Here is a 26,437-nt window from a genome sequence, read left to right as displayed (position 1 = left end):
TTGGGAATGCTCTAATAACCTTTCCTGAGTTTATATGGACCGAATGAAGTTCCTGGGAACCACCTGGCAGTGTCCAAGGCCAGGCTGGACGGGGCTTGGAGCACCCTGGGATGGTGGACGATGTCCCTGCCATGGCAGGGGTGGGATGGGATGGGCTTTAAGGTCCTTCCAACCCAAATCATCCCAGGATTCTGTGATTTCACCTGGAAAGCATTGCAGGAGCCCCACTGCAGCTGCCCTGTGCACACCCCCACCCCAGCTGGGCTGGACATCCCAGGAATGGTTCAATCCCTTGGGGAACATCCATTGCTTCCCCTGGAGCACGTGCTGGACAATCCCGTGGGACCCCACCAACATCCCAGGAACATCAGGGCACTGCAGCCAACCCTGCAACACATCCTTCTGCAGGACACCGGTCAGGAAAACATCCCTGGCACCTCATCCATCCTGGCACCTCATCCAGCCTGGCACCTTATCCAGCCTGGCACCTCATCCCTGGTGCCACGGTGTGAGCGTGGCTCGCACAGGGCGGGTGCTGCTGGCAGCAGGTGGGTGGTTGCTTTTTCTTGGAGCCGCTGGGATCCTCAGCTATTCCTGCTGCATCCCAGCCCTGGCATGCTCCAAACGCTTTTCCCCAGGCTCCTGCCCCCTCCTGGCGCTCCCCACGTCGCTGGGATGGAGCGGGGACAGGGCTGGGCACCCCCTGGGAGCTTTTCCTGGGTGGCTCTGCGGAGCTGCTGGAAAAGGAACGGGAAAAAGTAGCTCCCGGCTGCCCGGGGATGATTTCTGTTCCGAGCAGCCTGATTCAGCTGGCGTTTGGGAGTGGGTGGGAGCGAGGATGCTGGAGCCTGCTGGAAAGGCATATTTGTAGCTTAGCAACAGGGTCAAAGGCAGCCAAGCCAAGGCAGGGATTGCGGAGAGCAGCCAGGTACCCATCCAGGGCTGGTTGCTCCCGGCAAACCTCTCCTCCTGTGCCACGAAAAGCTTCCAAAGGCAGCAACCACCCCCTGCTCGCTGCTCCTTCCCTTCCCCAGCCCGGCCGTGCCAAGCCCAGCCTTGCTGGCGCTGGGAGGGATTAGCTGCATTTCAGAAGATTATTGGGTTTTAGGGTTTTTGAGCTGCTGGTAATATAATAACAGATTGCAGGCGATTATCAGTGTCATTGTTTGCCTTGGCACGGCCCCGCCGAGGCACGGAACGAGCTCCTGCCCCGGCCCTGCAGCCAGGGAGGGCTCAGCCCCATTCCTGGGCTGCTCCATGGAGGAATTCCCTGCCAAAACAGCACAGACAGCGCTGCCCCTGCTCCAATTCCCTGTTCCCTCACTTTGGGATGCAGCCGAGGTCCAGCCCTTTGGGGAGCAAGCTCAGCCTTCACTGCTCACTTCTCCCAAGAAACAGCAGCAGGACAAGAGGAACCAGCCTCGAGTTGTACCAGGGAGGTTCAGATTGGATATTCGGGAGTAATTCTTCACCCAGGGCAGTGGTGGAGTCCCCATCCCTGGAGCCACGTGGATGTGGCTCTTGGGGACATAGAGCAGCGCTGGGGGAATGGTGGGACTCAATTCCAGAGCATTTTCCAGGTAAATGATCCCGTGGTTCTGTGATTTACACACAGGGCATCAAAGCTGTGCCTTCAGCTGGAAAACTGGGGGGATCCAACACCTGCTCACAGCAGCACGCCTGGATCCCCGTGCACAGAGGTTCTGCTCAGGCTGGGATCCTCATCCCAGCATCCTGCAGCCCTGGGAAGGGCAGGGGCAGGAGAAAATCCTTCCTTTGCCACTGCAGCCATGGGATCTGCCACATTTCCCATCCCAGGAACAGGATGACCAGGCTGGGGTGGGAACCAACCAACTCAAATTCAGCACACAAATTCTGCCTCCTTTTTACAGCTCCCTGTTTTTAACCCCCTCTTCCCTGTGCTGCTGTCCAGGTGGGAATGGCAGGGAATGGCAGCTGCAGTTTTGCCCCTCCAAAGCTTCTGTTTTAGCTCCAATTATGGATCCTGCTGCACTTCTCAATGCTTCTGTCTGCCTGATTTCTGTCTCATGAGGTCTCACTGCCTTTCCCTCTGCTCAGGGGGAAGGTTTGCCCTTCTCCCCTCCCATGGCAGGGATGGCCTGGCAGATGTGACAGCACTGAGCATCATTCCTGCTCCGTGCCTGGGCAGGAGATGGATCAGTGCTGGAGCTGAGCTTTGGGGAGAGGCTTTGCTGAGCCCAGCCTGGCTGCAGGGCACTGAACTTCCTTTTGCTGCAGCAAAGAACCAGTGCTTTAAAACCAGTGGCTTTTAAACCCTTCCCACTGTGTTCCAACCTCCAACAGGAGCCTTTAAAAAGAGGAGACACAGCCCCTGATTTGCAGCTTTGCTTGTTGCTGTCACAGTTTGGTGGGGCCAAATTTCAATTTTTTTTTACAATAATATCCCTGGAGTCCTTCACAGGAGGAGGAAAACATCTGCCAAGAATGAGAATCTACACCAATATCAGCTGGGCAAAAGGATCCTTCTCTATCAACAGGTTGGATCTTCAAGGATTTTTAATCTTTGTTTCCAACCTTAAAGAACAGAAACTTAGACCTTAACCCCATGGAAACACTAAAATAGGAATAAGCCATGGTTATGGCCCAGGAGTAATAACGGTAATTGTAGCTGTAGAGTAATTCCTGCCCCTCTGCCTTGTTTGTTTTTATCCTGGAACTGTTGTGTAGCAACTCCGGAGTTTTTCTGGGAATACGATGGACAGCTGGTTTACAAATGCAATTGTGGCATAATTAATTTAAGCATTAGCAATCCATTATTATCTGTTATCACAGGGTACAAGCTCTGCCTCTCTGCCATGGAAACCAGAGTGCAGGTTACCTAGGAATCCCTCTGGGATCTATTAAGTGTAATTACTAAGGACTTGGATCAGCAAAAAAAAAAAAAAAAAAAAAAAAAAAAAAAAAAAAGAAAGCACCTTTTGATATGCACCATTTTCCAGCCTCAGCACTGCAGAAAGGGCTGCAAACTTAGCAGCTTGGTGACATTTGTGCTGAATTGTCACATCCTTGCCAGGAACAGGCTCTGTGAAATAGTTAAGAAGCATTTAGCAAAGGAAACATCAGGGAGCCACTTGGCTTTCTCCAGCGGATTGCAGCAGCTCCCGTGGCTCCAGGAAGGGGCCCAGGAGATGCTAGAAGTGCTTGTGTGAGTGAAAGTGAGTTGGGTGGGATGGAAAACCTGCTTCTAGGGGGAAAAAAGGCTAAAAAATGAGAGGTTATCCTCTTAGAGATCCTTTAGCCTCTTAAAGAACTGATTTGTCACCCCTGGTTCAGTCCTCACCTTCCAGGTGCTGGGACTGAGCTCAGTGTTTGTTCAGGTATGTTTGAAGCTCTCATTTTAAGATTTTTATTCTAAAAACAGCAGTCAAAATTTGGTTCTAATGCAGTCAAAAGCTAGTGTTTGGCCCCAAATTTTCCAAGCTAAGGTATGGAATTGGGCTCAACCCTCATATCCAGTGATAGGAGCAGAGCCAGGAAGGTGCTCCCAAGTACATCAAAGGCCCTGGAGATGAAAAGGCTTTGAAAAGGACCCTGTCGAGTTGAACATACCATTTCTCTCTGAAGATTATTTACCTCAGGTTGTCTGAACACGAAAGGGATTAGAGGAGGAACAGTTTGTGATTATCATTTGTCTTAAGAAGAGACAACCCCTGCAGCAATGCTCAGCCCTGCCCCATTCCAGAGCCGTGATGGCAACAGGACTCCTCTTCCTCCTTACTGCCATGAAGTCTTGGCTTCTGTTTGTCTGGGCACACGGCTGCCAGCTGGGATTGAGGTGAATCTGGTTGGCTGAGAGGTATAAGGAAAACCCAGGAATGATTGTGCTGGGATACCTGGGGATGGCTCCCAATGGGGAAAGAAATAAATGGGAAAACCTGAAAGGCCACAGGGATAAATCACAGGGTTTAATCCCAGGGAGGTTAATGCCAAACAAGTCCCTAGGTCCCTTGATCCCAAAGCAGCCAAACGGGAACACCTCCATGCATAAGGAAGCTTCACACCCCAAACAGGTTGGGGTGGAGAAAACACCCAGGTTTTATTTCTAACTCATTTTACGACCTTTAGGGCTAAAGGTGCCTAAAAAAGGGAAATTCATCTCCACCTGGGATGAATCCCTCCAGGAATAACCTGGCAGCTCTGGCAAGGATGTCACCCTGTTCTTCTAAAGTTCTTCTAAGCCTTCTGATATTTACATTTTTGTAATGGAGTTTCTCACGCACTTTTCATGTAAATAATGATTGTTTTGCTTTCCTTTCTGGAGGAAAAGAGAACTGATAGGCTGTTGGTTTGACCAGTGTGGTTGGAAAGGTAGCAATTTCATCCTCTAATCCACGGTCACTTTTGGAATTCTCTAAACACCCAAGTCAGAAATAAACGTGCCTTTTTTTTTGTCTTAGACATCTCAGCGTGTGAGCGTCGTTCATTTCGTGTCGTATTGCAACAACAAGGGGAGATCCAGCGGGGAGGTGCCGGTGCCGGGCTCCATCCCTTTTCCCGTGCCGGGGGAGGCTGTGCCGAGCCCTCTGCCCGCACCCCCGGCTCCGGCAGCTCGGCAGCTCCCTGCAGATTGGCTGCTTGCTCCTGCCTTCCCCAGCGACAGCGAAACCTGCCCGCAATAGCTGCTGGCAAATCCGCCCCTCTGCCGCTCGCTGCCGGAGGAGGGAGGGAGGGAGGGAGGGAGCGAGAGGCTGCCGGAATCCCTCCCCGCCACCCCCGCCGGGGCACGGGGGGCTCTCGGAGATCCCTCAGCCGGGAGATGCCTTTAGAGCCTCTGCTGCGTTTCTTTCCCCGGGAATTTTTGCATTTGTGCTGGGGTTTGCTCCGTGTGATGCTGCGGGGAGCAGCCGGGGCTGGCTTTGAGCTGCTGCCCTCGCGTCCCTGCGGTGCCATGGGACAGGGCACCGTGAGGGGCAGGGCCTGGAGCCCCCTCACCCCCGGTGCCCTCAGCCAGATCAGGGCGGTCCCTGAAGGCTCTGGGCTGCTGCCCTCGCATCCCTGCGGTGCAGTGAGACAGAGCACCATGAGGGCCGGGTGTAGGGCCCCCTCACAGCCCCGGTGCCCTCAGCCAGAGCAGGGAGGTCCCTGGAAGGCTCTGGGCTGCTGCCCTCGCGTCCCTGCGGTGCCATGGGACAGGGCACCGTGAGGGGCAGTGTGTAGGGCCCCCTCACAGCCCCGGTGCCCTCAGCCAGAGCAGAGCGGTCCCTGAGGGCTCTGGGCTGCTGCCTTCGTGTTCCTGCGGTGCAGTGAGACAGAGCACCGTGAGGGGCAGGGTGTAGGGCCCCCTCACACCCCCGGTGCCCTCAGCCCGAGCAGAGCGCTCCCTGAGGGCTCTGGGCTGCTGCCTTCGTGTTCCTGCGGTGCAGTGAGACAGAGCACCGTGAGGGGCCGGACCTGGAGCCCCCTCACAGCCCCGGTGCCCTCAGTCAGAGTCCGTGAAGGACTCTGTCCCCTGGCCGCTGCTGCGCGGGGACAGGGGACGATGGATCAGGCGGTGCCCGAGCCCGGCCCTTCCCACTGAGCTGCTCCGTGCCCAAAGCGCTTCTCCTCCCTTCCAGAAGCAGCAGATGTGCAGCACCTGAAGGAAAGCAGAATCTGCTCCCTTCCCTTCCTCCCCAGCCCTGCCACGGGCTGTGGTTTGTGGGTAAAATGCTCACTGGCGTTTTAGGAAGCTCCTTTCCCTTTCCAGTCTCTCAATTCCTTTTTTCCTTTCCCGTTTAGTTCTCAAAGAAACCATCCAGGCCCAGGCTTTGTGTCTTGTGGACCTTTAAGGCCGGGAAGGATGGGGACATTCCTATAAATCCCTAAATCCCACAACACCGGCACCGGTCCTGGCATATTGGCTCCTGTTTTCCTCTGTCCCAGTGCTGACAATTGCTGAGTTTGTCCTCTGGGTGCTGGGGTCAGTGCCCACAGTGACACAGAGAGATTAGGTGGCCTTAAATGTCTTTTAAAGCATTTGTGTGGCTCAGTGACCCCATAACCCCCAAATCCCCTGAGAGCCAACACGAAGCAGTGCTGAATTTCATTGACGTTACTGAGCCGTGGCCTCAAGAAATGACCTTTATGCGAGGGTTTTTCAATTCCTGGTGTGCAACCCCAACAAAGGGGAGTGGTTCTGGGAGCTTCTTTTAAAGGACTGGGGAAAAGTGACAGAGGAGAACAAAGTTCCTACAGACTCTTCTGTGGAGTCTACATCCCCGACTGTGTAGCTTTGGAAAAGCTTGGATTCAAGGCCCCGTGGCTCCCAGCTTGTTTTTCAGACAGGAATGAGGAGCAGTGATTTTTTTGGGGTGTGTTTTTGTGAGACCTGCACCCCGCACCCATTCCAGCACTGACAGAGGTGTGCTGCCTCTGGAAGCTGGAGCTGCCACTCCAACACAGAGCCAAGCCCATGGCTCATGGATAGCTTGTGCAGAGCTGGTTTAGGGCAGATTATTTTTAAAACAAGCTAAGCTGTGAGGGCGACCTCACTTCTGCTCAGGGATACCTCAGGTAGGGCAAAAATAGCCACGCTCAGCTCCGAGCATCCCTCCTGCTCATGGCAGCTCCTTTCTCTGGGAGCCCAGCTGGTGGGAGCTGCCCTTTGAGCCCCTCCTTTTGGGGGAGCTGGCACTGCTGGCACCCAGAGGAGAGGCAGTGAGCAGGCTGGAGCAGTGTGGGCTCTCACACAGCTGCCCACAGCTGTCTTGCCCTTCCAGGCCACAGGGAAGGGATATTTCAGGCCAGCATGGGGAACTGGGCTTTTGGGAGGATTGGGGAGCCTTGATTTGCTGTGGGGGGATGTGGAGCTGGAGCAGGATGCAGGGGGGGGTTGCAGGATGGAGTGTGTGAGTGTCCTGTGCTGCGTGGAGATGGATGTGGGGTCTGTGGGATTAATCCTTCCCCCTCAGCCTTCCCCTCCTCCTCCTCAGGGATTCACCACTCCCTGAAGTCTGAAATGCTTCTGATGTCAGGTGAGGGCACAGGTTTGGGCAGGAGGTTGGAGCACAGATCCTGAACCTCCCGTTCCTCCCCTACACCTTCCCCTGCTCCTGTCCAGCCACCCCCTCTCTGCCAGGGCACTGGAACAAAACCCTGCTAGCACTGTGCAATTCCTGCTAGAACAAATTGTTGCTGGCATTGTGGGTTATTTAAATCCACATATTATCTCTTCCTCTGTATTACATTAGCTTCCTCCCAAACCTTCGCCATCTGTTCCACCCTCGGTTATGAATGTGAGAAAACTGAACATGCTGCTCCACAGCTCCAGCACTTCCAAAGTAGGATGTGCATCCTAATGGCTTTTCCATGCACTTCTCCACGCAGGCTGGGCCCTTCCTTAGTGGCCAGGACTCACTGGGAATAGCCAGGAATGTGTTGGTGGCAGTTTGCCTCCAGCCATGTGGAGAGAGGTTTACTGTGACAGCTCTGAGGTGGGAGCACATCTGATGGGCTGGATGGGGACACAGCCCAGGACTGCTTGTGCCACTGATCTCCCCAAAATCACGTGGCTGTCAGCGAGGAGAAACTGTGGTTTCATCCCTCCTGGGGACCCTCTGTCTCCCAGGTTGTGTTGTCAAAGGTGCTGGAACATCTGCGCATCCCACAGCCCTGCCAGGGCTGTGTCTGTGCAATTACTGCTGCTGCTCTTCCCCTCTGGGAGCCTGTCAGGCTCCTAATGCTGCCTGTCATGTCTCCAGTGCTTCCCAGGCAGGCAAGGACAGCCTGCATGGTTCTGGTTTTCCAGGGCTGCAGGATGTGTTCTGTGGAGCCCCCGTGCTCAGCTTCCCCTCGGTGCTGGGTGGGAGCTGCTGAGCCTGAGCCCAGGGACGGGGAGGCAGAGAGCTCCAGGGCTGCTGGGGGGGATTTATCAGCAGGGAAGCTGGGGCAGATCCATCCTTGCTGCATCCCAGACTGCTCTGGGGGGGATTTATCCACAGCTCCAGCAGGGAAGCTGGGGCAGATCCATCCTTGCTGCATTCTAGGCTGCTCTGGGGGGGATTTATCCATTGCTCCAGCCAGGGCAGATCCATCTTTCCTGCAACCCAGGCTGTTCTGTGGGGGATTTATCCACAGCTCCAGCAGGGAAGATGGGGCAGATCCATCCTTCCTGCATCCCGAGCTGCTCCCTCCTCTCTCTGCACCTCGGCTCTGCTGGCAGGTGCTGGAGGAGCAGGGACACTGCAGCCATGGCAAATGTCACCACACCTCACACACCTCGATGCCTCTCGCCTGAATTTTCGGCCTGACTGACAAATTCATTTCAGTTTCGTGACCAGACACCATCCTGTGCTCCCCTGACAGGGAGATTTAGCTCCTTGCTGCTGAAATGTCACCTCCTGAGCATGACAGGTTTTCCATTTCTCCTGGGTAGGTCTGGGGCATCCTCATGGGACACCTCCAGCCCTGCCCTGTGTTTGGCACTGACTCGACAAGGGACAATTTGGGGCAGTGGTGGCTTCCCCAGGGCTCCCAGCAGACCCTATCACCTCTCCTGTCAATGCCAAACCTACAGGGACAACAAGTGAGGAAGCTTCTAATGGGAAATCCAGGAATCCTCAAAAAACAAGATTGCAAAAAACCTAAAACCCACTCAGCCTTCTCCTGAGGAGGTTCAGCTCTGTCCAGGTCCTGTCTGAGCTGGTGATGTCCAACCTCAGACCCCCCCTCTCCAGGCAGTTCATTACAGCCCTCACCTCATTAGCCATGGTTAATGGCTCACCCTCCTTGACTTTAAGCCCATTAATTCTGTTCGTGGAGAACAGATTATTCCCTTCCACTCTGCAACAGCTTTTAAGATCACTCTGTCTTCTCTCCTGAGCACCTTCCCAGCAGCCACTTCATGCCCAAAGTGTCCTTATCTCCCCCAAAATGAGGAGCCCGGGGTGGGATGTGTCACAAGGAGCTGGAGCAGCAGGAAGGTCTGTGTCCATAACCATAACCCAAGGAACATCACCAATGCCTTGCCTGCTCCTGCAGCTTTCCCACCAAATTCCCAGCAATAACGGATTTTTTATTGCTGGCCCAGGGGCTGGGCTGCCAAACTCCATCCTCCAGGGAAAACCCTGCTGCTCCCACCACAGTCTGCAGGGAACACCCCACACCAACATCCAGCAGGATGGAAGAAGGGAGGAAAGGGGATTCAAGGCACAAACCCATGATAATCCACATTTTCCGAATTTCCCTCCCATCCCGCTCCACTCAGCCCCACAACAGCCCGAGCCTTTCAGGCCAGAATTCCACACCCAGTCCCCTCACTCACCGTACTGGATTTGAGCGCATCCCCACTGTCCTCTTCAGATTCTAGTGCAACAGGTAAAGATTTCTGTGGCGGGGAGAAGGTTAAGTCCCACCTCAGTAGCCGAGGTTCAGCTTTGTCCCCGAATCTCAGGTTTTCCAGTTTCTGCACTGTGGGCTCAGCAGAGGAAGCTGGCCTGAAATTCTCTTTGTTCTGGGACTTAGACCTCAGTCTCTGAACCCCGAAGCCCCGCTCTTCCCCGCGGTGCTCGTCAGCCACGCTCCTGCAGCCTCCCCCTTTGCTGTAGTGTCTTTTTTGGGTGTGAATCTCTTGCATATAAGAATCCATCCTCATGAGGGGCTTCATCTCCATCTCGTAATTGCTCATCTTCTCCTCGTCCAGCTCAAGCAGCTTGGAGCTCCCTGAGCTGTGGTTGTGGGACCTGTGGTGGGAAGTCCATGAAACCGTGGCTGGGGAATCTGTCCACCTCTCTCTCGGCTTGTGGTTGGAGGCCGAATGTTTGTGTCCCCCGCTCCGACCTCTGTAGTCTTCGGGGCCAGCGGTGGAGCCCAGCTGCCCGCTGCGCATCGTCCCGCTCCTCCCGGCGCGGCTCCCGCCCACCTTCTCTTCGCTCCAGCTGTTGGGGCGCAGGTAATCCCCGCCACGCCCCTCCAGCAACATCTGGATCTCGCCGCCCCTCTCTTCGTCCACCGAGACCTGCCTGGAGAAGTGGGCGCTCTTGTTCCTGCAGGAGGGGCCGAGGGGCGGCGTGGAGCAGGGGCTGGCGGGGAAGCTCTGCAGCGGGCTGTCCTCGGGGGTCAGGTCGGACGGGGTGGTCCCTTTGCGGTACAGCTCGGGGCTCTCTTGCTGCAGGGGCGTCCCGGTGGACAGGACCTCGATGTCATCGCTCGAGTTCTGCCGCTTCGGCCGCTGGCATTCGAGCCCTTCGGGGGCAGTCGTGGAGAGGAGAGAAGGGAGAGGGGAAAACAACAGGATTATTTCTGGCGCGTGGATGCCCCGAGGGTTTTTCGTGGCATGGAACAGGGAGCAGAGGTTTGGGTAGTGGGGAGCAGCGGGGTGGCATTGGGACAGCAGTGTCACACTGCTGGCAGCACTGGTGTGACACCAAAGCTGCCCTCAGCCCTGCCCTGCAGCAATGGTTTTCCAACCCCAGAGGTGTGGAGAAGCCACCAGAAATGCAGAGCTGCTGGGAAGAGGTTCTGATGGTTTTTTGGGATCCATCTGAGCACATTTCCTATCAGTTCCCAGTGTGGAAGCATGGGAAGGGAAATGTGTGATGTGGCTGGTGGCACACCCTATGCTCTGTGTTTGTGTGCGCTGGATGACTTTGGGACCACCCTGGGTGTGCTGGGTGTCACCAGGATCACCCTGGGTGTCACTGGGATCACTCCACACCAACAGCCCTCACTGCACTCCTACATGGGAGCCACCTCAGTTGTCATCTGCTAGGTGCAGGAGGGAAATGGCCACATCTAGGCAGGTGTACAAGAAAAACCCCACAAACCTCACATCTGAGAGCTTTCCTGCCCCACACAACCCCAGCAGGACATGCAGATTTCCATGCTCAGACCCAGGATGGGATGGAAGGACTGGGCTGGTTGTTCAGGGCCACATGAGGCCAGCACCCCCCATCCTCCTCATCCCACTGGAGGCTCCTCATTCCTTCAGCTCAGAGACTTCCCAGACAGGGTCACCCTGGGATGGGCACCTCAGGAGAGGCTGAATGTCTTCTGCTGCTGGAGGAACACGGAACAAAAACCTCCAACGTGTTCATCACTGATGAAACACCAAACGATTTCAAGCGAGCTAATAGTGGTTAATTCTCCTTTTCCCCACTCCAGTCATTCCCAGCTAAAGCCATGCTAAATTAGGTGAATAATTTGATAAATATATTAAGTGCCTAATGCCCCTGAAATGCATCTAATTGTGATTGCTATGGTGAGACAAGAAACAAGTCTTGAAAAGGGAGAGCTCAGTTTTCGTGCCATCGTTAAAAATAAATGCTCAGGAGTGCCTGCTCGGGTCTCTCCACTTCTGCTGAGCAATTTTCTCTCTTGGATCTTTTTGGGGAGCTGCTGGGATGTGTCTTCACCCCTGCCAGGATTGGGATACACACAGAGAATGCTGGAGTTTCCATTGGAGCACTGGCAGGGAGAGAAACAGTAAAAAAAACTGCTTGGAAATCTACCCAAGCAATTTATGGGAAATGGTCTCCTAATGACTCGAGTTTTTGGGATGATACTCACATAGTCCAGCCTTCATTTTTTCCCTGTTTGTATGTGGGAGACTGAATCTCCTGGGATTTATCCAGAGCCCCTGGAAAATCCTGGTATTGGTGGGAAATTGCTGAGGAGAAAGGTGGAGCTCACCCCTCTGTTTTTCTGCAGAATATCTGTCTTTGGGATAAAAGACAAGATTTTTGGTGGCTCTTTCCCAGTCATTCCTGTCCCAGCCACCTTCCAAGATCCCAAATGGGAAGCTGAGGCACAGAGGGAATAAAGGATTTAATGTGAGAAAGCTGGAAAGTCACCTGTGGAAACAGGCTCACCCAGGACTTGGGGTGTCCCTGGTTTTTGGGCTTTATCTTCCCCAGTTCAGGGATTTTGCTGGAGTTCCAGGGAGTTGCAGGCTTCCCACCAGCTCCAAGGCCTGATGTCCAGCCCCACAACCAGCCACAGCCTGGCTACACCCACTGCTGCTGTTCCCAGAGCCCCAGAGGGGGGACAAGAAGCCCCAGAGATGCTCCCCACAGCCACACCAGGGAGATGTCATCAAATCCCCCTCACCCCAAACCTTCCCCAGCCCCAATCCGCAGGGGGCTCTGCCTTTCCTGGGTTAATCCCTGAGGGCTGGGGCTCTGGGAGGAGCAGGACCGGGGGTGCTGGGGCACAGCTGGGGCACAGCTGGGGCACAGCTGGGGCACAGCTGGGGCACTGCTGCCCCCCAGCCCCACAGCCCGCAGGGATGGAGGCGTTTCCTTGCGCAGGAACTCCGCGGATGCACCGGGGCCCTTTCGGCACCCGAGGATGTGCAACAATTATCCGGAGCTAAAATTAGCCCCGGGCACGTGATGTTCCTGGAAGAAGGGTTGTGAGAGCGAAGGAGGATGCAGAGCACCGAATGTGGATTTCCAGCGGGATGGAGGCAGCCGAGCCCGGCCTCCGAGGCTTCAAAGCCAAAGCCGAGGAACCTCAGTTTGGGATTTGGGAACCTCTGGCTCTGTGTGCTGCTGTCTCCAGGGGGGACTCGGTTCTGCAGCACCACCCAAGCCTGTGATCCTGCTGTGTTCAGGAATTGGGATTGATGGGCAGCTGGAGATGCCCACAGCTGATGGGCATGGGAACTGTGGGCGAGAGGGCGTTGCAGGATGCAAAACAGGAATAGTTTTGGTTTTACTTTCCCGGATACAAAACAGGAATAGTTTTGTTTTTACTTTCCAGGAGATGCAGCTGCCCAGGGGTGCCCAGGGCTGATGGTGAGGTGGGCACAGACCCCTCTGTGGTGTCCCACAGCACCCACAAACCCCTCCGAGGGGGGGCACCCAGCACCCCTGGCACTCGCTGTGCCAGGTGGGTGGTACCTACACCCACCTCCCTGCCAGGAACACATCCAGCACCCAGCATCCCGTGGAAAGGGAGCACAGCCAGCACCCAGGGGGTGGGTGGCACTCAGCACCCACCACAGCACTCTGTGGGTGGCACTTGGAACCTGCAGCACCCTGCAAGGGAGCACAGCCACCACCCAGGGTCCTGAACGAGGAGGGCACGTCCAGAACCAACAATTCTGAATATGGGGGGCACAGCCAGCACCCACAATCCTGTACAAGGGTGACAAATCCAGCACCACAATCCTGAACAAGGGGAGCACATCCAGCACCCACAATTCTGTATAAGGGGGGCACATCCAGCGCCCATAATTCTGAATATGGGGGCACATCAAGCACCCATAATCCTGTGGCAGGGAACACATCCAGCACTCAAAATTTTGAAAAATGGGGGCACACCCAGCACCCACGATCCTGTGCAGGGTGGGCACGCAGAGCCCCTGCAATGCTCGCAGTGTGGTGGCAGCTCCCTCATCCCCGCCCCGGCTGTCCCCAGCCCGAGGTGGCGGCTCTGTGGGTGACACAGCCACTCGCACCCATCACCTGCCCGAGCGGCTCCGCGGGCGCTGCCAGCTCTCCCGGCACATCTGGGATGCTGTGCTTGTTTTTAATGCACTCTAAGTGGAACCGCCTTCCTTCCCTCCTCTCACCTCTCACACAACCCCCCAGACAGAGCTCCAACCACACAAACCCCAGCACGAGTGAAGCGCCGCGGCCCCGTCCAGGAGCTAGTAAAAAATGTATTACCTAAAAATATCTTTCCAAGAGGTGATTTAAACCAGCAAAGTCTCCTGGCAGGAGGAAATGGAGATGAGGAACATCTCAGGGCTGGAGAAGCCCCTGGGAGCACGCAGCCCTGCGAGAAAGCTCAGATCTGCCGTGTACAGAAGGGGCTGGGCAGGAGGAGGGATGGGCGGGTGTGGAGCGGGCTGAGCCTCCTCCCGCAGCCAGGAGATGCGGGGGATGCAGGGGATGCTCGGAACGGCCCTGCCTGGGGATGTGCCCCGGCTCAGGCTGCTGCAGCCCCCAAAGCTGAGCCATGGGATACCCCCGGCCGCCCCCGCAGCGCGGTGAGGCGAGCACCGGCCCGGGCTGGGCCAGCAGAGCCGATGGTCCCTTGTCCCCGAGCTCGGGAGCAGCCCTGAGTCACCGCGGCAGCCGCTGGAGCAATTAAAGCCAGTGAGTAATCCTCGCTGAGCTGGGAGGGGGAGAACGATGACAGCCGCCTCCCGAGGAGGGCTCGGGGCTGGAAAACTTCTCTATAAACCCAGCCACACTTTAATTATGATGTTAATTATTGCTGGGGGGGCTGGAGCGTCCCATTCCCAGTCAGCTGCAGACCCCGGCCCGACCCCGGCTCGGCTTGGGCTCTGTCCACCCCGAGCCTTTGGTGAGCAAAAATGAGTGAATAAATGAACAAGGAATGGTGAAAATGATGGGAGGAAAGAAGGAAAGAGGGAAGGAGGGAGGGAGGGAGGATGGAAGGAAGGAAGGAAGGAAGGAAGGAAGGAAGGAAGGAAGGAAGGCATATCAAATGTGGACTTTCCCAGTGACTGATTTGCATGGCCGAGGGAAGGGTGAGGTCCCACGGGATCCAAATTTTCCAAAGCAATCAGGAACTGCACAAGCCATGGGTGTAAAGTCATTGGTGACCTCTGGGATCATCTGTTTTGCATCCAGAGCCCTTGTTGGGCTCTTTCTTTGCAACCATCAAGGGCTATGAACTAAAAACTTGGGGAGAAAGAGAAAACACTGGGAAAAAAAGTATTGAACAAGGTGGAACTGCTGGATATTGACAGCCCTGCCCTAAATCTCCCAAACCCTGGTGTTCCATGGAGCTTTCCCCCTCCAGGAGCTCCGGTGGGGATGGGGAGCTGCGGGCACAGGCTGAGCCTCCAGCCAGGGCAATTTGGAGGGCTTGGGGCGTGTGAGGGCTGCGAGGGCAGGGCCTGGCAGGGACTGACCGTTCTCCCTGTGCTGGAAGGAAGGTGAGAACTCTTTGGCAGTGATCCTGGCGATCCGCGCTTCCTCCTGCGCTTTCTGCGCCGCCGTCACAGCCGCCTCCGCCTTGGCCCTGGAGTGAGAGGTCCTGCAAGGCAACAGAGACACCAGCACCCCGTTAGGCAGCTCCTCTCTGCCACAGGAAACCCCAAATTTCCCCCACGGGTTCATCCAAAACCCTTTGGCTTTGAGGGAGGAGCTGCCAGCAGAGCTTGGGGCTGGCTGGGGAATGGGGGATTTTCCAACACCTTCACGAGCTGCTCCTCAGCCTGGAAATCACCCAGGAAATTCAGATTTATTCCCCCAGGGTCCCTCCATCCCATTTCCCACCCCATCCCAGCAGCCTCTCCATGCATCTCCCACGAGCCTCCAGGGTTGAATTTAAAGCTGGTTTGGTTGTTTTTTTAACCAAACCCGTTTTTTTGGGGATTAAAAAAAAAAAAAAGAACATTTCCACGCCCACCCCCAGGTTTTGCGTAAAATGCTGGATGTAAATAAATACTGGGAGCAGAGGTAGGAGCGGGGGGTTCGGCTCTGGAGCCGCCTCCACCATCCCTTCACACATTTTGATCAGGGCACTTTTCCCTCTGGATCAACAACTGTCCCCTGCACTCGCTGATGATTCCCCAAAGGCTTTTTTTGGATGGCATTTCATCCCATCACTCAGGATTTACAGCTTCTCTGAGAGCATCCTCCGGAGGTTGCTTTTCCCCCTTTTCCCCTTATCCGAGCTATCCAGGCACTTTCAAAAATTCCTGCTCCCACCCTAGTGCAGGCAGGGTTATAAATAACTCCGCTGATTTCTTTTCCCTCCAAAATCAGGCCCTCCATCTCCTTTAATCATTTTTTTCTGCCTCTCTCTGAATTCCCTCTAATTTCTCAACATCTGCGTGGAGAGGGAGTGCCATTTCTGACAGGCTCCTAAAAATGGAAAACAGGGCCAGGAATGTGCCTGCTTTGGTTGGAAGCATCACCAGGGCTGGGGAACAGGGTGTGAGTGTGGCTGTGCTGTCACCTGTGTTCGCTCCTGACACTTCTCAGGTCTCTTTGCTCTAATAAATGCTTTATTCCCAGCCATTGGCTGCTTTGGAGTAGCCCTGGAAGAAAATCTGAGCTGTTTTCCAGAGTTATTGGGGGTGGTGGAGGGGCTGTGGTGATGCTGCTGCAGGTCCTGAGGGTTATCTGTGATTAATGCACTCAAAAATTTGGTTTAAATGGGTTTTTACCCAGCTGGAGTCCAGAGCTCTCCCTGCCCAGCACTCGGTGGGGTCAGAGGAGGGGACAAAGGTGTCACAGCCCATTCCCTGTCAGGTATCCCAGTCCTGCTCTTTGAGGAGGAGCAGAGATGCCCCAAGGAGGAGCTGCAGAAAAGTGCTGGGAGAGGAGGTGCAGACTGCTCCCGTTTTTCATGGAATCATGGAATGGTTTGGGTTGGAAAATACTTTAAGATCCATCTCATTCCAACCCCTGATGTGGGCAGGGACAGCTTCCACTAGTTCAGGTAACTCCAGCCTGGCCTTGGACACTTCCAGGGATCCGAGGGCAGCCACAGCTTCTCTGGACACCTGTGCCGGGGGCCTCAGCACTCTCACCGATATTGGGAATTTCTTCCCAATATCCCATCTAAATCCACCCCTTTTCAGCTTCAAGCCATTCTCCCTTTTCCTGTCCCTCCATGCCCTCTCACAGTCCCTCTCCACGTCTCTTTCCAGCCACATTTTTGGCACCAGCATGCTCTATGGGAAACACTGGGGCATCAAACCTGTGCATTAAACCATCTGAGCCACCAGGAGGTTAAAATTCACATTCTGCCTCTCTGAGCTCCTTAAACCTCTGGCATCTTCCAGGGCAGCTTCTCGGGGACGCGGATTTGCAGCTCCTCCATCCATTTATCCCCTGGCCTGGGAGCTGCCCGGGCTGGGGCTGTCCCTGCCTCCCTGCATCCCTTCCCCAGGTCCCTGCTGGCCCAGCTGAGGATGAACAGCTCTGGGAGTGCCTGGCCTGTGCTCAGCAGCCGGGATTACACTCTGCTCCCCACACCCTCCCTGCAGAGGCGGCTGGAGCCGCTCAGCCCTCTCTGCCTGCCAGGGAAGGAGGCTGGAGCAGCAGCCTGTGCTGTTCCAGGGGCTGGGGCACACGGGGGCGGTGGCAGAGCAGGAGGTGACGCTGGAGGAGCCCACACGGAGTCACCGCCTTGGGCTGGGCACCTGGGATGGCCCAGACTCTGCTCCTCCCTGCGGCATTCAGCACTCCTTGATGGAATCACGGGGTCATTGAGGGTGGAGAAGGGCTCCAGGATCATCAAATCCAGCCTGTGCCCCATCCCCACCTTGTCCCCAGCCCAGAGCACTGAGTGCCACCTCCAGGAATTCCTGGGACACCTCCAGGGATGGACACTCCAACCCTCCCTGCGCAGTTCCAGTGCCTTGCCACCCCTTCCAGGAAGAAATTCCTGCTGATGTCCAACCTAAATGGATTAAAATCACCATCCCTGGGGGATGGATGCATTTGCACCCCTGGAAAACTCACTCCAAAGACTCCTGGATCTGCTCATCCCCACAGACTCCCAGGATCAGCCCAGGAAGTGCAGGGAATTTAGAAAATGAAAACTTGGGGCTTTGGCTCAGAAAAGGTTAAAAATCAATCCCATCAATGAAGGGGTGATCCAAATACACTGGGGGAGGGATGGATTCCCTGGAGCAGAGGGGACACACTGATTACCCAGAGCAGATGGGACACACTGGATTCCCCGGAGCGTCACCAATTAATTGTTTGTAAAGCTCCCTGAGACGCTGGCAGGAGTGAAAAGCAGAATTATGGAGATCCATACATTGCATAATAAAATCCATAAGTATTCCCAAATAAATGCCAGTAATCCAGTTAGTGCTCGCATGACTTTGTCACATCCTAAATTTACCAGCTGTCTTCTTTCTCCACGCCTGCTGCTCGTGGCGTGTGCTAAATCTTAATTCCCACTTAATTGCCTGGAGTTTATTTCCCTGGAAAAGTGGGGTTTTTTTCCTCCCTGACACATGGACAGGGCCTGATCTCATTGCTCTGTTCCTCCTTCCCTAAGCACTGCCATAAATTTTTTCTGGGATGGAGACGCCAAACTGGAGACCACAGTGAAAATAAGGCTGAGGCCTTCCCCATAAAACAGAATTATGGGATGGTTTGGGTTGGAAGGGACCTTAAAGATCATCCTGTTCCTGTGGGCTCATGAGGGGATGGAGGGAAGAGTGATGCAAGAGGAGCTGTTTAATTCCTCCCACCTCTGAGCATCCCCAGCCTCCTCCTCCAGCTGGGATGAATCCAAGAGCCTGGGATAGTGGAAGGTGTCCCTGCCCATGGCAGGGGGGGAATGGGATGGGCTTTAAACTCCTTCCAACCAAACCATTCCATGATTCCAGGATTTTAGTGCATTTCACCATCAAAGCTGAGGTGGAGGAGGGTGTTGAGGCAAAGATTGGGATTGGGAAGAGCCAGAGGGAGGGAAGACCAGGATGCTTTGTGGCTTTTGAGACCCCATTTTGGGTCTGAGGGCAGGGAGTCCCTGCTGGGGCTGGCCTGGAATATTTTATTTATTAATTTTTTGCCAAGCTGACTCACTCTTCTCGGAGGATGAACGGGCAAGTGGTCAAACTGGCAAGGGGAGCTGGCAGGAGGCAGGGAAAAATCCCAACCAACCAGATTCCCGGAAATCTTTGCAGATCTCCTGTGATTTGGCCAGAGCTGGGAGGGGAAGGGATAATACCTGGGCCTGCTTCCTGATGCCAAGTTTATCAGCTCCAGATAATCTATAAGAAGCTGGAATCAACTGATTTGCAAGGAAGAACTTGGCTTTTTAGGAATTCTAACAGTGGCTCCAGGCTGGCTTGGAGTGAGCAAGGAGTGGATCCAAGGATTCTGCTGCAAAGCCACTGCGGGGCTGGTTTAGCCAAAAAGGGGTGAACTCCCAGCAAAACCCTCAGGGATTCAGGAAGGAAGGAAGAAAAATTCAAACCAGGTGAGGCTTGAGAGGTGTTTTGGTTCCAGGAAGGCTTTGGCAGGAGAACAAGTGGGACAAAGTGCTTTAAAATTAGTCTGGAAATTAGAGCGAGTTTGCAGAAGCCCAGAAAGGTTTCAGAGCTGTGAATGTGACACCTGGAATTGCCAGGATGGCACCCGAAGCCACAAAAAACCTGGATCACTGGTGAGTCCTTCCCCATTTGCTGTTTGAATCCAGCCAGGGGAGGGACTTGCCCCCTTTATTCCTATTTTCCAGCGTTTTTGTACGGAAAATACATTCCAATAAAAACCAGGCAGCAGACACTGAGCAAACTCATGCTTGGGGTCAAAGGGAGCTCTGTGCTGAACACAGAGAGAAATACACATTATTGGGAATGTTAAAAAGCATCCTATGGGTAAGATTTCTGGGAAAGAAGGTCTGTTTCCCAAAATTCACACGGCATCTCTGGCTGTTCTTTTCCAAGCAAACTTCTCGCTTCCCTGACCCCAAAGCCTGGCTGAGGGAAGTTTGAAATTCCTGCTTTATTGCCGGGATCCTGTGCAGGGATGGAGATGCTCAGCTCTCCTCCCCCCCACACCCAGAGCTCTCCCATTATCCCAACTCCTGGAGCACCACCAGGCTGCAACAAGTCCCAAAACCTTTCCAGCCCACGAAAGGACCCCGTGATCCCTATTTTCATGGAAAACCTGGAAGGTGGCATGTTTCCCACAGGCTTCTCTGGGAGTGGTGAGGATGGAGTTAAGCTGGCAGTGAGCTCATCCCTAATGAACAGCCTCAAGTTCTCCTAAGGGGCCAGGTTGGCTCCATCTGAACCACTTTGTCTCCAGGTCAATACTTCATCAGGCAGCTTTGGGGCTGTTTTTTTTTTTTTTTTTTCTCTTTAGATGCATCTTTATCTTCCTATAGGAGGGAATGTTTTCTCTCCCTCCATTACAGAGCTTCATGTATTTTTCAAATGGCAAAATTCAATTAAAACACACGCCAGCTGCAAGGAAATACTTCAGGAAAAATTCAGAGAGAGCATTTGCAGGGTGTTTGAGACTCACTCATCCAAACCCCGGGGTCAGGAAAGCCTTGGGATGCACCTTGTCCTGGGAAGGGATGAAGGAGGAAAAGGAGATTTTCTGGAAAACCCAGGCTGGGAAGGGATGGCTGGATGAGGTGAGGAAAAGGAGATTTTCAGTGCAGCCTCCCCAGCGGGAATCCCTCGGCTGTGTGGGCTCCACGGGGGTTTTTTTCCAGTCCCTGTGGCACAGCAGGATCCAGCCCTGACTGCATCCAGCGAGGAACACAAAGCACCATCCCCGGGGGACGGATGCCGGCCACCAGCCCGAGCCCTGGGGACGCTGGTGCGGCTCTGCCGAGGATCTGGGATCGCTCGGGGATGGGGCAGGACAGGCGAGCCCAGCTCCCAAAGCCTGGAATCGATCGCTGCGACAGCCCCGGGAGGCTCTGCCTGCTCCGGGCAGCCAGGAGGGGAGGCTTGGCTGGGCTTCGTGCTCTCCTAGATGGGACAAATTGGGACTGAATTATTAATAACCACTGCAGACTGTCTGGTTTCCACCTCTGCGGGAGCCTCTCTGATTTAGGGCACAGCTGCAGTGCCCATCCTGCCTCTCTTTCCCATGCCAGGGGCTTCTCCGGGCACCGCATCCCGCATCCATCCCCCTCCGGAGGGTCGGGATGAGCGCAGCCCGGAGCCAGGCTCTGTCTAGACACGGCCCCGAGGGAACGAGGAGATGGCAGCAATTAACAACCTGTTTGTTATTTTCCCTATCTGGCGCTTATTACCCTGATCAAACCCTCTCCTAATTCCAGCTTGGCTCTTCCCACAGCTCTCCCGGTTTCCCTGTTATTGCACCAGGCTCTCCGGGAGTGATTTGTGCAGGCAGCAGCACCGCGCTGGTCCTCAGGGGGTGCAATATTAGACACACCAATTAGCTGGCTGTGGAGAAATTCCCATTTACCTGCTCAGCGCAGGCATTTTTCCCAGCCTGCTCCCTCCATCTGCTTTCCCCTCTGTTTCCCCCTCTCCCCCCTGCCCCATCATGGCTGGAATTCTTAATTAAGGGAAAAAAAAAAAAAGCTGCTTAATGTGACCTCTGACATGACGTAATGCAGCCCCGAACGTCTGCTGGGGCTCTTTGCAGCCAGACACGGAGCAGGTGCTGTGCATAGCAAAGAGAGAGGCAGCCTTGGCAGCTCCAGATGGAGATTTGGGTTTGGGAGCATGGATGGATCACCCCTGGGCTCTGGGGAGCAGCAGCAGGGAAGGGTGGGATGGCTGGGATGGATGGAATGGTGATGGCACGCTCCGAAAAAATGGCTCTGGAAGCCACAACTCAAGAGAATTAAGGAAAAATAAAGACTCAAACCCTTTAATCCTGGGCAAAAAAAATCCCCTTACTGCGTTTCTTGCTGCCCAAGAAAGCAAATTAGAGAGAAGCACAGCAAATGTTGTGGTCAGGAGGCCAAATCCAAGTTTCCCTGTAGTTTTTTACAGCAGGAAATGTCACGTTAGGGGGGGAATCATTCCCAAGGCAGCTGGGAGATCTCGTGGACAGCTGGGACATGGAATGATCCAGGTCTCCCAAATTTATGGGGACAGGGCTGGAGCCAGGTCCTGTTTAGGTCATTGCTCCAGGCACTTGTGCCACAGCCTTCCCCACCTTTATATTTTTGGAGTTACAAATGGGGAGTGAATTCACCAAGGAATCTTTTGCCACTTTACACTGAAATTTCATTTTTAATCCAAGTAAAGGGAAAAAAAGTATCCCAGGCTGTGTCCTTGTGTCCTGTGTCTTGCCTTGGAGTGGCCAAAAGGAATTTTGCTGGAGAACTGAATTCACAACATGGAAAGATGCAAAGTCTCAGTGACTGGGGGGACAGGGATGGGCCAAGTCCCCAAAATTCTGGGAGAAACAGCTCAAACCACATCCCTGAGCTGGGTCATTCCCAGTGGAGAAAGATGAGAGCATCAAATGCCAGGATTGTCTCCAGCTCACATTATTCCCACCATCCCAAAAAGGATTTCTGTATTTTATCTCTGTTTTTTGCTGAAAAAAAAAAAAAAAAAAAAAAAAAAAACCCAAAGACAAGAAAATCCAAATCCATCGACTTTAAAAGGCTGGGCCAGGTGGAGCTGGTACCCAGAGGCACATCTGGCACCAGGATGCTCCCAGCATCTCCCTGGCCAAGGAACACATGGAATAAGCAGGGCCAGGCAAATTCCTGCATTTCTCTTCCTTTGAACTTTGTGCCCCCAGCAAGGACAGAGCTGATGGGCTTTGCAGGGAGATGCTGCCCTGGGTGTTATCTACAGCTGGCCAGAAAATCAACATCTGGAGAGGGAGCCTCATCTCTGGCCATCTGTCACTTGGAGTGGAGCTCTGCAGGAGGCAGATGGGTGAAAACACCGGGAGTGGCCTTGGGAAAGGGTGGCTTTGAGGGCTGCAGCAAAGGAAGCTGCCCACCATGGAAAAAGGGGGGTGGAGAGGGGCCAAAATTGAGAAGTAGGTGCCACCAGAGGAATTGGGACTTTCTCAGTCACAACAATAAAGGGATAATCAGTCCGATCCATGGGTTAAATCCCCGTGGGATTTTCAGGGGGGAAATTTGCTTAGCGGGGTCTACAGTCAAATCCTTTAATTTCCTGGATTAGGAAGCCAGGGCAGCTTGTCATTTGTCCTGTGGGAAGGAGGTGACAGAAACCTCATTGCCTGGGGCTTTTCAGACCTGAATAAGAGCAAGGAGAGCCTGGAATACCACAGCCCATTCCCTGTGCTGCCTCCAGCATCCCAAACTCAGGGGAAGGAAAACCAGCAAGGAAAATACCCAATAATTTGGCTCAGCTCTGTGTTTTCCTCTTGCTTGTGCTCCTGATATTAATTTTGCCTCTCCCTGGGGAGGAAAAGGTGTGGGGAGGGACAAGGATGGTGTTGGGAATGTTGCTGAAGGGAAAAGGGTGGGAACAACCAGGAAACCCAAAATGGGAGCTGGGAGAAGAAAAAAAGCACGGAGACCTCTCTCAGGAGCTGGGAAAGCAGCAGAGAGACCCCAGCCCTTCCTCTTGGTTCTTCTCCACCCTCAAATTTTGGGATGCAGCATCCCTGGGACACGGCAGGGGGTTTGGGGGGGGGGGTGGGACACGGCATCTCCCCTCCCAGCCCTGGGCCCGGCTGGGGGACTGGTTATCCCAGCACTCCCCCCACCCCTGGGAGGGTGAGGATGAGGATGGAGAGGGCGGCCAGGGGGAGGGAGATCTCCTTCCCTGCCCAAAATCCCAGGGAAAAGCAGCTCTGCAGTTTCGTTGAGCAGGAAAAGCAGCAGAAAGGAAAAGCAGCAGAAAGGAAAAACAGCAGAAAGGAAAAGCAGTTTGTGTTGTGTTGTGTTTTTTGGTGTATTTTGTGTTTGTGTTGTGGTTTTGGTGTATTTTGCTTTCCCTCCCCGTGTGCTGGGTGCTCCACCCAAAGCAGCAGGAAGATGCTCCATCACTTTGTGCCGGGCAGGCAGGAGGTTCCTGGGGGATCTCCGGGCGCTGGAATGGTCCCGTTCCCCTCCGGGAAGGGCTGGATTAAATTAATTCGGATGATCCGCACTGCGATGGGCTGCGGTGCGATGCCAGGGATGAGGAGGAGGAGGAGGAGGAGAAAGAGGAGAAGGAAGAGGAGGAGGAGGAAGAGGAGGAGGAGGAAGAGGAGCCGGCAGCTTCTCCTTTCCCCGCGCTGCCCTCCCTCCTGCCCGGCGCTCCGGGGCAGCCCCTTCCCATGGAAGCGCTGCCTGCCAGCCCTGAATCACCTCCCGTGCTCCCCGCCTCGCTGCCAGCCCGTGCCACCCCTCCCTGTCCCCTCCATCTGCTGGCCCCGCACAGGTGACCGCTGCTGGCACCGCTCCCCCATCCCGGCTCTCCCCTCCTGCATCCCAAATCCCTTTCCTGCTCCGTCCTCTGGCTCAGCCGTCCCTCCGGCATCCCAAATGCCCCTCCTGCATCCCAAATGCCCCTCCTACATCCCAAATCCCCTTCCCGCTCCATTCTCGGGCTCAGCCGTCCCTCCTGCATCCCAAATACCCCTCCTGCATCCCAAATCCCCTTTCCTGCCCCATTCTCTGTCTGAGCCGTCCCTCCCAGCTGTGTCTGGCTGCGGGACTGGCACTGCTCAGAGCACCGGGTTTGGGAGAACTCTCCTGGCGGGGACAGGGACAGAACCGCGGGGACAGCGAGAATCCGAGGGGCTGGGAATGTCTGTGCGGCTTCAGCAGAGCCCGCAAAGCTGGGAATGGCTTTGGGAATGTTTGTCACACACCGGGGCCGTGGGTACGGGATGTTCTGGCTCACGTTTAGCTTGCTGGAGAGGGAAGGGGTGGGAATGGCCAAGATGGGATCAAAGGTGGTGGGTGAGGGATGGGAAAACCAAAACCCCACTGAGCCGCTCTGCCAGGAGTACAAATGATCTGCTGAGGTTTTTTCCAGCTGGATTACCTCGCAAATCTTCATCCCTACAATAGGCACTTCATTGTCCAGCCTGGCCCTGCCCTGGAGGCTGTCCCCCGTGGCGGGGTGGCTGTTGGGGACACACCGAGCTGGCCCTGCGCAAGCCTGGAGGCTGCTCCTGACTTTTGACACGGCCACAAAAGGGTTTAAGGCTGCAAATCCCGTCTGAGCAGGAAGTTATTAAATTGGCATGGCTGGAGCACGTCAACAACCACGGTGCTCACGTCGCATCGCATCCCGCAGGAGCCGGACCTGGGGAGGGAGGGATGGACGGGACACTCCGGGATGGCCGAGCCCGGGCTGGAGGTGGGAATGTGCCTGCCGTGAGCCAGGCGTGTCCTTGTCATCCCGGCTGAATCCCAGAGGGAACGACAGCTGATCCTAATGGGATCCCCTGACCCCTGGCAGCACGGCAGAGCAGGGAGGGAGGCGGCAGGGAAGTGGCAGGGAAGGAGGGAATGCTCAGTTCCAGCAGCAGCAGAGCCCAGTGGAGGCTGCCAGCCCAGGCTCTGCTCCTCTTGCATTGCACAGGGGAGGTTTGGGGCAGAGAGGGCTGGGGGAAGAAGGAAACGCTGCTGTGAGGAGAATCACCTCCTGCCCCAGCTGCTGTCAGCCTTGGAGTCACCCCCTGAGTGTTTCCCTCCCTGACCCTTTGTATCCCTCAAGGATGGGGAGACCAGGAAGGGGTGGAGGAAGGATGGGGAGACCACACGAGGCCTGGGGGCTCCAGGTGATGCCCTCAGTGACCCCATCAGTGCCCAGCTCATGGGCAGAGGTGACTCCTGCAAATCCCCAGCTCCAGCTGCTAGCAGGGCCCTTGCAGGGAGCAGCAGCACTTCTGCAGAGGGCCATGAGCAGAGGAATCCTCCCTGGACTCAAAATTACCCACAGAGGGGCTGGTGATAGTCCCTGCCTCACCTGGGCATCAGCTCAGCCCATCCTTGCAGCCAGCTCAGCTCTGCCCCATGCTGGCTTTGTGTGTCCCTGCTGCCCTGACCCAAGGAAGGGGACACAAAACCCTTCGGGGGCCCTTAACTCCCACCCCTCCTCCTTCTCCTTGTCCCTCTCCATCCACAGCAGGAGCCCCTGGGGCAGCACGAGGCAGGGTTGGGATCAGCAGCCAGCACCCCCAGGCACCCAAAAAGCAGCAGCAACAACCCGAAATCAAAGGCAGCGCAGACAATGGCAGAGCTGCGGGCTCAGGCCTGGCAGAGCATTAAGCAGCAGCATTACCGGGACCGGGAGAGCCGGTGGGGACATTACCGGGGCTGGGGACAGCCGGTGGGGACATTACCGGGGCTGGGGACAGCCGGTGGGGACATTACTGAGCACAAGAACACTTTCACGTGTATTATTTTACAGACTCCTGTGACTCTCAGAGCACGGCTGCAGCAGCTTTGCTATTCTCTGGGTTTTGCCTGAGCTGTATTTCCATTTTTCTCACAAAAATACCTGTTTGGCTCTAAGAACCTCCTGCACTTTGCTGCTCAGCTCTCGGGGGCTTTTCCTGCCCCACGTCAGCCCTGGCTGCAGCACCCCCAGGGAGCATCCAGGATGGGTCCAAACATGCCCCTTGTCCCCTCCTCACTGCAAAGGTTGTCTTTATTTCCTTCCTTTTCCTATTTCCCTCCAGTTTCCCTGTCTAGAGTTGAATGACACTGTGCTAATTTGTGGCCCAGCTCCTCCTGAGACAGTGGAGCTTTAATTATATTTTTCTCCTGGTTGGTGCAAGGCTGGGCTATAATTATGCCAGGGAGAGCATTACTTAGGAGTGACCTGGGAGCAGCATTCCCTCTGGGAGCTGGGGCACTGGCTGCTCCCAGGAATTCTGATTTAAGGTGCTGGGCAGCAGATCCCCCATGCTGGAGAGGAGTGAAGTGTCTGCCACGTGCCACCCATCCCTGGGACTCATCCAGGGACAGTCCCTCCTCCCATAGCCAGCCCAGCCACTAGTTCCAAACCCCTGAACTGTGGAAGCAGGACAGATGTAGGGTCTGTCTGAGCTGCCATCACCCATCCTGGAGAGCAGGAGTCAACCCTGATCTCCCCTGA

General features: G+C 55.1%; 1 protein-coding gene across 1 annotated transcript in view; it reads right to left on the bottom strand.

Annotated features, from left to right (window-relative positions):
* Window positions 1–26,437, bottom strand: part of JPH3 (junctophilin 3) — a 47,021-nt gene that overhangs the window by 624 nt on the left and 19,960 nt on the right. Inside the window, exons 3-4 of the mRNA XM_041400946.1 lie at window positions 14,849–14,973; window positions 9,284–10,203 (exon numbers count right to left, since the gene is read on the bottom strand). Coding sequence (XP_041256880.1) covers window positions 9,284–10,203; window positions 14,849–14,973 — 1,045 coding nt within the window. The remainder of the gene's footprint in view (window positions 1–9,283; window positions 10,204–14,848; window positions 14,974–26,437) is intronic.

The sequence above is a fragment of the Onychostruthus taczanowskii genome, unplaced genomic scaffold, assembly GCF_017590055.1.
Source record: "Onychostruthus taczanowskii isolate IOZ18803 unplaced genomic scaffold, ASM1759005v1 scaffold18, whole genome shotgun sequence".
NCBI lineage: Eukaryota > Metazoa > Chordata > Aves > Passeriformes > Passeridae > Onychostruthus > Onychostruthus taczanowskii.
The sequence above is the reverse complement of the archived record's forward strand: the minus strand, read 5'-3'. Positions and strand labels throughout refer to the sequence as shown.